General features: G+C 47.7%; 1 protein-coding gene across 7 annotated transcripts in view; it reads right to left on the minus strand.

Annotated features, from left to right (window-relative positions):
- Window positions 1-360: 360 nt before the first annotated feature.
- robo3 (roundabout, axon guidance receptor, homolog 3 (Drosophila)) overlaps window positions 361-12,364 on the minus strand; it is an 89,541-nt gene continuing 77,537 nt past the window's right edge. For 4 of the 7 annotated variants that reach the window (XM_056444216.1, XM_056444198.1, XM_056444233.1 and 1 more), the window contains 7 exons: window positions 10,743-10,893; window positions 10,198-10,416; window positions 8,255-8,454; window positions 7,960-8,067; window positions 6,530-6,723; window positions 5,508-5,650; window positions 361-1,202 (listed from right to left, as the gene is read on the minus strand). In XM_056444216.1, the coding sequence (XP_056300191.1) occupies window positions 1,196-1,202; window positions 5,508-5,650; window positions 6,530-6,723; window positions 7,960-8,067; window positions 8,255-8,454; window positions 10,198-10,416; window positions 10,743-10,893 (1,022 nt within the window). In that variant the 3' untranslated portion in view covers window positions 361-1,195. The remainder of the gene's footprint in view (window positions 1,203-5,507; window positions 5,651-6,529; window positions 6,724-7,959; window positions 8,068-8,254; window positions 8,455-10,197; window positions 10,417-10,742; window positions 10,894-12,364) is intronic. The other 3 variants (XM_056444208.1, XM_056444249.1, XM_056444224.1) reach the window with 3 other exon arrangements.

A 12,364-nucleotide genomic window follows, 5' to 3' on the forward strand; every position in this document is an offset into this window, starting at 1 on the left:
GACCTTTTGACCCCAGAGGAAGGAGGAAGACTTCATTCTCTAGATCTGACAAGGTTCTACAGCAAATACAACCAGATGCAATGTGTACACACACACACACGCACTTGTGTGTTGCTTTAATACCGAGTTGACAGCCGTGAAGCGGCATTCTGCTCCTGCTGGATGTGAAGCAGGTTTCTCACGGCAGCATGTACCTGTGTGGGAGTAGTGTGAGGATCAAGAGGGTCCAAACAGCTTCCACTAAGGAATGCAGGATCAGTGACTCCTTGACACGATGCTGCCGGATGATGGCCGGTAGGGATTCACAGCACGAGACGTGGAACACACACACTTCTGCACCTCCCAGAAACGAGCGCAGGCTCAGATCAGCAAATGCATTTTATTGTACATTTGCAAAACAACAAGAGTACAAAAAAAGTCAGTCCACAGACATTGTTTTTGTTTGTTTTGGAAGGAGTATATGCAAATGTCATCTCACAACTGCAGCAAACAGTCCCTCAGACGACCACGGAGAGGAGCGGGGGGGGGGGGGGGGTGTTACAATCAAACTTTTATAAAGCTCGTCTGTCTGCTGGCACGCCGGACCGTCTCGCTGCAGAGGAACCGAAGGGGAACATTCTTAGCGGACTAGATGGGTTCAGGAGTCCCGCAGGGAGAGCGCTCTGGGGAGGGGGGGGGCAGAGGCTTCCTTTTCCAGGAGCGAGAACCCGCTCGTTTTGGCTTTTCCGACCAGCAAACACACTTTGTGCTTCATATTTTCTGTTGTTTTTGCCATGACAACAAGAGAGTGCAACAGCAGTTAATGCTTTTTTTCCAAAAAAGTATACATATTGACCCCAAAAAAAAAAGTTGGCACATTCAAGAAGACATGAGCTTTTTTTCCTCTTCATAATAACAGACTATTTTTTTTTCTTTTTTTTTTCTACCCTCATAAATACAATATACGTCTCTTTCCCTGTATCCAGAGCCCACAAAAGAACAGTACAGACACAGATATTTACAAATCAGAGGAATGAACTCAATTACCCATAAATAACCGTAGTAATACCAATAAAAAAACAAACATGATGATGTAAAGTCCTTTGTTGCTTTCTTTCACAGCGTCGACAGAGCGGAGCTGAAACAGCCTCCTGCTCTTTGAGTCCACAGGGGAAAGATGGTGGATGATGGAGGCATCGGCAGTGGTCACCTTATCTCATCTCCTGGGAACACAAAAGCATTTCAACTTGAATCACACAAGGTCAATACTGTCATGACATCTGTAGTATGTGGAAGGACCATCTATTTCCTCTCAAGCGTTTCCCAATCATGGTACATTTTTGTTTCCAAAAGCAGCATTTAAGAGCCCATTGTGAACGTCTTTGTGGCGTCTTTAAAGTAATCTGGTGTTTTATATACGATATATATCAAAGATATACAACTGACTAACTCATGGTGATGCTGGACACCACACAGAGACACGTGTTCTACTCGGAATGATTCAAGTGAAGATGCTCAGCAAAGCATCTTTGGCTCCTTCCCTTGATCATTCATGTTCCTGGGTGGAAGTCGTTTGACGAGGGGAGCTTGAGATGCAACAGAAATGGAGCTGATGTGAAGTTCCTGTTATGCTGTCCTCACTTCCTGTTTAGTCTCATGCACACGAGCATCCCTCAATCACCAACAACAACAACACGACAGGAAATAGAACTTCAGGGAAGTCTCACAAGAGAGAAATATATTCTGTTAGAGGACGGGAGGAGGACGAGGAGGGAGAGGAGGACGAGGAGGGAGTGGAGGATGAGGAGGGAGAGGAGGAAGAGGAGAGAGAGGGAGGATGAGGAGGGAGTGGAGGACAAAGAGGACGAGGAGGGAGTGGAGGACGAGGAGAGAGAGGGAGGATGAGGAGGGAGTAGAGGATGAGGAGAGAGAGGAGGACAAAGAGGGAGGATGAGGAGGGAGTGGAGGACGAGGAGGGAGAGGAGGACAAAGAGGGAGGATGAGGAGGGAGTGGAGGATGAGGAGAGAGAGGGAGGACGAGGAGGGAGAGGAGGACGAGGAGGGAGAGGAGGAAGAGGAGGAAGGAGTGGAGGACGAGGAGGGAGAGGAGGAAGAGGAGGAAGAAGGAGTGGAGGACGAGGAGAGAGAGGGAGGATGAGGACGAGGAGGAAGAGGAGGAAGAAGGAGTGGAGGATGAGGAGAGAGAGGGAGGATGAGGAGGGAGAGGAGGACGAGGAGGAAGAGGAGGAAGAAGGAGTGGAGGACGAGGAGAGAGAGGGAGGATGAGGAGGGAGAGGAGGACGAGGAGGAAGAGGAGGAAGAAGGAGTGGAGGACGAGGAGGATAAGGAGGGAGAGGAGGACGAGGAGGAAGAAGGAGTGGAGGATGAGGAGGGAGAGGAGGATAAGGAGGGAGATGAGGGAGATAAGGGAGAGGAGGACGAGGAGGGAGAACCGTCTCTGAAAGGTTCCACTCAGTCCCTCTGAAGGTATCCAGAACCTTTCCACCATCTAAGAGTGGCACAGAACCGTCTGATATCCCAGGGTTCCTCTGTTCTCCAGGGAAACGCTCTTCCTCAACTCTTCATCCCAAAGAGGATCAAACGGATCAGAGTGGAACCCAAAGAAAGCAAAAGGCCTTTCAGCTACAACCCGTTTGAACACACACACACACACACACACACACACACACACACACACACACACACACACACACACACACACACACACACACACACACACACACACACACACACACACACACACACACACACACACACACACACACACAGCAATAACCGGCCGGTTGTCCACCGGGGTCAATGGTCAGATAGCAGTCAGCAGCACCGCGGGAGGACGGGGTAACCTGAGCTGAGCTTCCTGGGACCCCCCCCCCCACACACACACACACACACACACACTCTATGGCAACGCTTTCATGTCCTAGAGAAGCCGTGAAAAGGTCAGTGATGGTCAATTAGGGTCAGTGGAGGGGGGGGTTGCTTACTGCTCCACAGGGGAGAGGGGCAACCTGAGAGGCTCCACATACAAGGGAGGCCTGTGTGTGTGTGAGAGAGTGAGTGAAAGCAGCAATTGTGTGTGTGTGTGTGTGTGTGTGTGTGTCACTTTGACAAGTTCCTTTGCTACGTTCCCATGTGGGACGTGTGCTGAGGTCAGCGTGGTGCGACCCGGGCCGGGCCGGCCTTCCCCTCGGCGCACACAGGCGACGCCTCAGGCTGCAGCGTGAAGCCAGCGACTGAAGGAGGGCGTCCCTGCTGCCGCGCGGCTCCTTCCTCAAACACGCGAGGTCATTTCCTGTCAAAGCAGATGCTAATGCTCGACTTCTCCGCGCTGTGGTCGTCGCTCCACTGACAGTTGAACTCAAAGCAGAGGAGGGAAGTCAGAGCTGACGGCTGCGATCCAGAACCCTCACATCACCGGGTTTCCATTTCACTCATTAAAGCAGACGTCTACAAATGTGGTGATTTAATTTGGTTTAGTTTCTTCCCTACGCAAATAAACAAAGGTAAAGATGGATGATCAGGTTTCGAATAAATGTTTTTAACAAAAAAGGAACATTGGATTTTGAAATACTATACTAATACAATTGGAAGACCGGAAATGCAAAAATCCTAAATGGAGATTAAAATTGAAATTAAGCTTAGACTAAAAATGACTGCAGCGATTTGTCACTTCAATATCCAGAAATGCAGATGTTTAATGAAGGCCTGATTCTGCTGGGAAGTCGAGAACCCCGAAGTGTCTCAACGACAGCGAGAGACATTTGTGTTCTGGTTAATCTGGTAAATGGGCCGCTTACACCCCCCGACGGAGGAAGCGCTTCACGACCTCATTCACGAAGACGGAGCGCCACCGAGTCTCTCATCGGGTCGCTTCTACGCGTGGGAGGAGCCCTACCTACAGTAATGTAGAGGGAGGAGCCCTACCTACAGTAATCTAGAGGGAGGAGCCCTATCGACAGTAATGTAGAGGGAGGAGCCCTACCTACAGTAATGTAGAGGGAGGAGCCCTACCTACAGTAATCTAGAGGGAGGAGCCCTACCTACAGTAATCTAGAGGGAGGAGCCCTACCGACAGTAATGTAGAGGGAGGAGCCCTACCGACAGTAATGTAGAGGGAGGAGCCCTACCTACAGTACTGTAGAGGGAGGAGCCCTACCTACAGTAATCTAGAGGGAGGAGCCCTACCGACAGTAATGTAGAGGGAGGAGCCCTACCGACAGTAGTGTAGAGGGAGGAGCCCTACCTACAGTAATCTAGAGGGAGGAGCCCTACCTACAGTAATTTAGAGGGAGGAGCCCTACCTACAGTAATCTAGAGGGAGGAGCCCTACCTACAGTAATGTAGAGGGAGGAGCCCTACCTACAGTAATGTAGAGGGAGGAGCCCTACCTACAGTAATTTAGAGGGAGGAGCCCTACCTACAGTAATGTAGAGGGAGGAGCCCTACCTACAGTAATTTAGAGGGAGGAGCCCTACCTACAGTAATCTAGAGGGAGGAGCCTCCCCAGCACCAAAGCACCCGCAGAGCTTTCAATGCGGCGGGCACAGCTCGTTCTACCATGAGTCGAGGGAGCTGCAGTGAAGAGCAGCGCCGCTTACTGTAAAGCCCATCCTGAGTAGACCTAATGGTAGATCTGTGTGTGTGTGTGTGTAGACAACATGGGAATGTGACGTGTAGATAAAACTAAACCACATGCTGCAGAGCATCATCCGCTCGGCCGAGAGAGTTATTGGCTGCAATCTGCCTTCCCTCCAGGTCCTGTTCACTTCCAGGTCACTGAAGCGGGCCAGCAAGATTGTCGCTGACCCCTCCCATCCTGGTCACTCCCTGTTCGAGTCCCTCCCCTCTGGAAGGAGGCTGCGGTCCATCAGGACAAAGACCTCCCGCCACACCAAAAGCTTTTTCCCGTCGGCAGTCGGGCTCATCAATGGAGCCCGGGTCCCCCACTGACTGACTCTGTCACCCCCAGGACTACCTCCTCTTCTTCCTCCTTCCTCTCTCCCCCTCCTTCCTCTTCCTTCTCCTCCTCCTCCTCCTTCCTCTTCCTCCTACTCCTCCTCCCTCCTCCTTCTTCTTCCCTCCTGGAGGCCTCCTCCACACACATGCCACTTTAACATGCACTTTAACTTAAACACACGTCACTTGAAACACACACCTAAACACTTTAACGTTATTTGTTGTCCGAGCACTTTATCTTTATCTTATCTTAAGATCACTGTTGCTGTCGCGTTGATTGTTGTTTGTCATGTCTAAATGTTGCACCTTCCGCCAAAAAAAAATCCTCGTTTGTGTAAACATTCCTGGCAATAAAACGGTTTCTGATTCTGATGAACCGCTCCACTACAGGAAGAGTCTTTGTTCCCGCGCTCATGAATATCTGAAAGCATCAATTATTTAAAAAACGTTTGAGGTGAACAGAGCCTTCTCTCTTTTCTTCTCTCTCTTGCATGAACGAAAAAAAACACTGCAGGGAAATGATGACGTCATTAGCATTTGCTGGGCACTACCTCGTTGTGTTTCCGGGCCGAGTTGAGCCCCCGGGAGCCCGTGGAGCCTCTGGAGGAGGAGCTTCCTGTGGTCGAGCAGTTACTGGACATCTGACTCCTGGAGAGGTGTCCGGCCTTACTGCTGTACGGCAACATCTCTTCGTCTGAGGACAGAGGCGGGGTTAACAGTTTTAGTCTGAGGCAGTGCAGCGCCTTAGTGGGGAAATAATGCTGAATATATAAATCTATTTAGTTTAGTTTAGTTTATTTCGATCAGCAAAATATACAAAAATCAAAATTCAACAAAAGAAGGTGGCTAACCGAAAGGCTGAAGCTATCAAGCTTATAAGTGCCCTAACCTATGATTTAACGAAAAAACGTATTTCAGAGAACCATATACATATACCAATATATATATATATATACATAAACATATATACATATACACATGTACATACATATACATATTCACACACATATATACATATACACACACACATACATACACACACATACATACACACACATAAATACACACACATACATATTTACATAAAACAATAAACAAAACAAAAAAACTAGTCCCCATTAACCGTTACTTATGATGCGTCATCAATGATGTTACATCTGTACTTCTCCAGAGTCATGTCTTTAAATTTTTTCTTGAATATCACCAGATTTTTACTTTTTTTGATGTCATCATATATCACATATATATATATATATACATATGTATATACATCTACTGGAGAAACCACAGTTCAAAGCGGCTCGAGGTAAGATCTGTCTATGCAGAAACACCCGCTGTGAATCCCTTCCACTTGTCCATATTTAATCCTGGCATCGTGCATGGTTATGAGCTCCAACTGTTTTATACGAAAAGGACAACATGTGTGATTTTCTTTTCTTCACGGCGTATGTTCTTTGTATTTATGGCCACCGATTCACGAGCACGGCTGCATTAGTGTTTTACATCCCATCTCGAGGAGGACCCCGCCCCCCCTCTGAGCTCAACCCCCCCCGCCCCCCCCCTGAAAACCGACCGGCGACCGGAACACGCTCTCACTGTCGCCGTGTCTTTGTCCCGAGCCTTTCCGCTGGTGGCTGCTGCTGCTGCTGTATTCGCTCCTCTCCAGAGAGGACGGGGCGCCGTTCAGCGCGCCGCCGGCCTCCACGCACCCCTGGGTGCCCCGCAACCTGTCCTCCCCTGGCGGCGGCTCCGGAGGCGGGGGCAGGTCTAAGCAGAGAGAAGTGGAGGGGTGAGACACACATGCAGCCAAGAGTTTCGGTTGCCTTTTTTTTTTTTTAGTCGACGCTAATTTTACTGTCAGGTTTCTCTTGTCGGACATTGTTTTAAAAACATTTGCGTAACAGAGAACCGGAGAGACGAGGACCGACGCTCCCTTTCTTTAGATGAAACAAGGGGACCACTTTGATTATCGCTGACGTCCTGCTTTTTGAAAAGAGGCCTGCGATTGTGTGATTCGCCGCCTCTTTAATTGGTTCCTCGATTTACAACGCAGCTACTTTAGAGTCCCCGTTTCGGTGAAGGCAGTGTGCCTGGGAGCTAAGACTGCATGTGCATACAAGCAGTCCATCACGGGGTGCATTTATTCACTCAGTGACAAAGAGCAATGAATCGTAAAGAAAATAAAACACGGACATCGTTTTTCTCTTTTGCGGCAGAGCAGCATATTCAGCCACTGAGAACATTTGAATCGCACCTTTACTTCTCAACACCTTTTCCGATATGTTCGAATAACCCGGACGGAAAGAGTCAAAGTCAACAATGGAGGCGTCAATGACCGTGTTTACATGCATTCGAATAACTGGCTTAGTCGGACTGAAATCGAATCATCCGTTTCATGACTATGTGCGGTCCGACTACGATCCGATTAACACCCCTGGATAACTCGATCCGATCCGGTTGATAATTCGACTATCGCGGCATGTAACGGTGAATTGGATTAGGAACTGGACTTTGCATCTTTGCGCATGCTTGAGATCCCGTCGCCCTCCTCCCCCCTCCCTCCCATGTCGTGACCCGGAAGTCGAAAGAGACGATAAGTTGTCACTGCCGGGAGCCTGGCCGGCAGAAAACAAACAAACAACTCCAATAGCGCCATTTGCATTCGCTGTACTCCTATTAACACCATGGAAGAATAGTAGAGGGATGTCGCTTCGCCTCGCTCTCTGTTCACCATCTTTCTCGAAATGTTGTTGTTGGTGGTGGTGAAAGGTCAAGCGGAAATGGCTGTATCACCACGAGTTGTAATGAAAACAGCGCCACCTATCGTATCGGATATGACATGCTTTCAAAGGCCAATGATTCGAATTACTCACTGCCATGTATATTGGGATAACAGCAGATCCCCCAAAAGATAGCATAGTCCGACTAAAGCAAGATTAGAATTATACCATCATGTAAACGCACTGAATGTTCCCCATATCCCTGATGTCTGAACCCACTCACCTCCTTGCGCATCTCTTCTGTACGCCGAAGTCTTCGACACCTTTTTTTTCACACGTGACTTTTGGTTGGGAGGCGTGCCGGCGTCTGCCGGGGGCGAGCGGCTGTGCACTGGGCGGAGACAGGGGGAACAATCCCTCCACACTCAACGGAGCATTTGATGTATTCAATGCATATGGATTAGTGAGTCAACACAGTGCGACGGTGAATGCGTACATGAATGTGCAGCCCTCACGATCTCGTGCCTGTGTGTGTGTGTGTGTGTGTCATGTGCAGGCTCGTCAGTCAGCCTCTTTACCGGGTGTAGTCTCGCTGGCGGTGTCTCCGTTCAGAGCTGGCCCCTGGCTGTGGAGGCAGCGATGGGCAGGACTCTGGCCCTGCAGCGTGCCAACCTCCGCTGAGCCGTGAGGCTGTTGGCCGGAGAGGTTTGGGTTGGACTGGGTGAGCAGCGGGCTCGGTGCCTGGGGAACTGGCACCGGACCGCAGGGCAACCTTCTGCTATGGGGAGCGAGGGCCACGTGTTACTGGAGGGGCCGACTCAGTGGAGGCGAGAGCTGACGCTTTGGTTCGGAGGGAGTGTTGGCGTCAACAGGATAAACTGCGTGTGTTATTTTCACCTTCAGTTTGGCCGATTCTAGGGGGTCAGATCAGTCTCAAAATTACAAATGAACATAGAGAGAGTCACAAATGAAAAACACACCGAGTCACAAATGCGCACAGAACAATTCACACATATATTGGATTTACAAATGCACACAGAAGGATTTACAAATACATTCTAATGCAGACATGAATACATTATGATTTGTTTGTTGGTCGATCGCACAGCATTTGTTTGTGGATCTCTACACATTTGTGCACAGGTTTTTGAGACTCCCCTGTCGTGGCTTAATCCGCAAATGCATTTTTAAAAAAAACTCAGACCTATCTGTAGCCAATCAGATGTCACCCTCATTGTCAACCAATCATGGGCGTCGCTTATCTCCGTGGATTTTCTCCAGTTATCATTTCCGCCATCCACCATGGAATAAATTACCACCATTTCTGCTTTATACTTGTTGCGAACGGCCTCTTCTTACTCAGAAGGCGGCACAGGTTCCGGTCCAGGCTCTGGTCATTTCACACCTCGACTACTGCAACTCCCTCCTGGCAGGTCTACCTGCTAAGACCATCCGACCTCTGCAGCTCATCCAGAATGCAGCAGCTCGACTCGGCTTTAGTCTCCAGAAATTCACCCACACCACTCCGCTCCTCCGCTCTCTCCACTGGTTACCGGTGGCTGCTCGCATCCGCTTCAAAACATTGGTTCTTGCGTACCGTGCTCTGAACGGATCGGGCCCCGTCTACATCCGGGATATGGTCACACCATACACCCCGGCACGTTCACTCCGCTCGGCAACAGCCAATCGTCTTGTGCCTCCTGCACCTCGAGCTAATCACTCGAAATCCAGACTGTTTGCTGTCCTGGCTCCTCATTGGTGGAACGAGCTCCCCACTGACATCAGGACAGCAGAAAGTCTCTACAGCTTCCGCTGGAAACTAAAAACACATATTTTTTCCGACTGACGAAGTCAGTGATGACGAGCGGAGCATCTCAACGCAGATTTTTGCTTTCACAAAACAAAAATTCACCAAAGTTCAAATATTTCAACTGTTTAAAATGTTTCGCTTCACTCTATTCGCGTCATTTGCGCCGCGCCAAGATTTTGCGCTGATGTGATTGGTTGAAAATAACGGCGACATCTGGTTGGCTACAGATGGGTTAATGTTGAAGACAAATTGCGTTTGCGAATCGAGCCACGGCAGGGGAGTCTAAAAACTAAACAAAAAAATATGTAGCTAAATGTGTAAATAAATTACAAATGTGTTTGTTTGTCGATCGCACTGCATTTGTTTGTGGATCGACAAACAAAACAAATCTTCATTTATTTACGTGTACATCGGAATATATTTGTAAATCCTTCTGTGTGCATTTGTAAATCAAATTTATTTGTGAATTGTCCCGTGCACATTTGTGAATCTGTGTGTTTGCATTTGAAATGATTGAGACAGATGTGACCCCATATAATTCCTCCTGTTTGGAGTTCATCTGCATCATTGTTATTCAAAGGGCTGATTTAACATCTGGCCTTTTGGCGAACAATGGTCGATGTGCATTGTTGCAGACAATCCTCAATATTAAAATGTTGATTTGAGATTACAAACGCAACCTCCCAGCCAATGGCGTGCCAGCGGACATACCGCGAGAGCTGCTGGCCGTCGGCGTGGTTGTGGCGAGGGAGGTCACGGGGCGCTCGGCTGTCCTCGTGGGGCGACGGCGTGAGCGTGGCGGTGGACTGGTGGCTGTAGGAGGTGGCCGGCGAGGAGGCGTTGTTTCTCTGCGGAGCGCTGGCCCCGTCCTCGCAGCCCTCCGTCAGGTAGGTCCTCTCCGGGAGGGGAGGGCACCACTCCTCGTCCGGGCTACGGGAGACAAAGAGCGGTGTCACAGCGAGACGTGTACGTCACCTGCGCTCGATTCCGGCTCCAAGCGTGAGACTGAGAATGATGGTTTGCAGACAGAGACTGGAAAGGAGGAACACAGCAAATTGTGTGGCGAAAACAGCTTCATCGCGAAAAGCAATTGACCGCAGACGAGGTAATTGAGTTGTTAAAGCCGGAGGCAAAAGCGCCGCATTGGGTTCGATACGCAATGTGCCTGTCGGAGGTGACGCTAAGTCTAAATGATGGTGTAGAAGTGTGATACTAATCCATAGAGATGTGTGTGTGTGTGTGTGTGCCTGACTCACCCTATATCCATGTCCTCGTGCTCTGGGGGCTGGTTGTCCGGCTCACAATGTTCCAGCTCTCCAACGGCGGGTGGGGGGGGCAGCGCCTCCATCCAGGTCAGAGACGGGGTCTTGACAGCTTTCCCCATCGCCTTCTGCTTGGGTTTACTACCTGTAGAAACACACAGGAACACGCTGTGACCCACAGGACTCATATCCCAGCAGGCACCTGGCTGAAAGATGTGACAAAGGGTGTGCGAGCGCGGGGGGGCAAAAGATCTATTGTCATTTGATTGTTGAAGAAAGCTTGAATTATTTATTTAGACTAGAATTAAATGTAGAGGGTAGAATGAAAAGACAGATAAATAGAAAACATCAATAATGCATTTTTTTAAAAAAACATGCGGTCGGTTAGTTTGTCCACTAATCTCTTTTTTTTCTCAATTGATTATTTCACTTTTCGATGGAAAAATGCACCAAATCAATGCTTGTTAACTGGGGCTTGGCGATATGAAGAACATCAAATATCACAATATCTTAAGATATCTTAATGTTAAAAATGTAGGTTTGAATATTGGTGCTTTCACAAAATGTTGATGAAGAGATTTCTGATAAGTAATCAGCAGTACTGTGGACATAATGAATAATTGGGTAAAGTCAAATAATAGAACAGCTAGAATCGTCTGAAAATAACATCCCTCTACTGTAATGCAGCCTTTAAAACCAGGAAATGAAACGTATGCCAAGAAACAATGTCCCAAATAAAATATACAGGACTGTCTCAGAAAATTAGAATATTGTGATAAAGTTCTTTATTTTCTGTAATGCAATTAAAAAAACAAAAATGTCATGCATTCTGGATTCATTACAAATCAACTGAAATATTGCAAGCCTTTTATTCTTTTAATATTGCTGATTATGGCTTACAGTTTAAGAAAACTCTAAAATCCTATCTCATAAAATTTTAATATTTCCTCAGACCAAGTTAAAAAAAGATTTATAACAGCTGAGTGTTTGTCAAGGCTCAGGAAACCCTTGCAGGTGTTTCGAGTTAATTAGACAATTCAAGTGATTTGTTTAATACCCTACTAGTATACTTTTTCATGATATTCTAATATTTAGAGATAGGATATTTGAGTTTTCTTAAGCTGTAAGCCATAATCAGCAATAAATCAGAATAAAAGGCTTGCAATATTTCAGTTGATTTGTAATGAATCTAGAATGCATGACATTTTTGTTTTTTTAATTGCATTACAGAAAATAAAGAACTTCATCACAATATTCTAATTTTCTGAGACAGTCCTGTATATTTTAATATCACGATATCAATATCATATTGCTGAGACTCCACCCACTCCTCCTCTCTACCTCCCTCTGCCTGATGGATCATGGAGGTCTGGATCGTGGAATATGCCTACTACCAACTATTCATACACACTGTCATATTCATTGATTGTGTTGTTACTGTGTTTTAATTTGTGTGTAACCCAAAATTAACGGTTGGTTGTGCACGCAGGTCCGCTCCACAGGCGCACCGCTCTGTTTTGCCCGGCGTATTTTTGACAAAGCGTTTTTGGTGCGGCTGCGTTTTTTAGAGTCGCGTCTGGTGTGATCGAGCCCTATGTGTACAGATTGTAAAGTCC

Source organism: Pseudoliparis swirei, chromosome 3, assembly GCF_029220125.1.
Source record: "Pseudoliparis swirei isolate HS2019 ecotype Mariana Trench chromosome 3, NWPU_hadal_v1, whole genome shotgun sequence".
Classification (NCBI taxonomy): domain Eukaryota; kingdom Metazoa; phylum Chordata; class Actinopteri; order Perciformes; family Liparidae; genus Pseudoliparis; species Pseudoliparis swirei.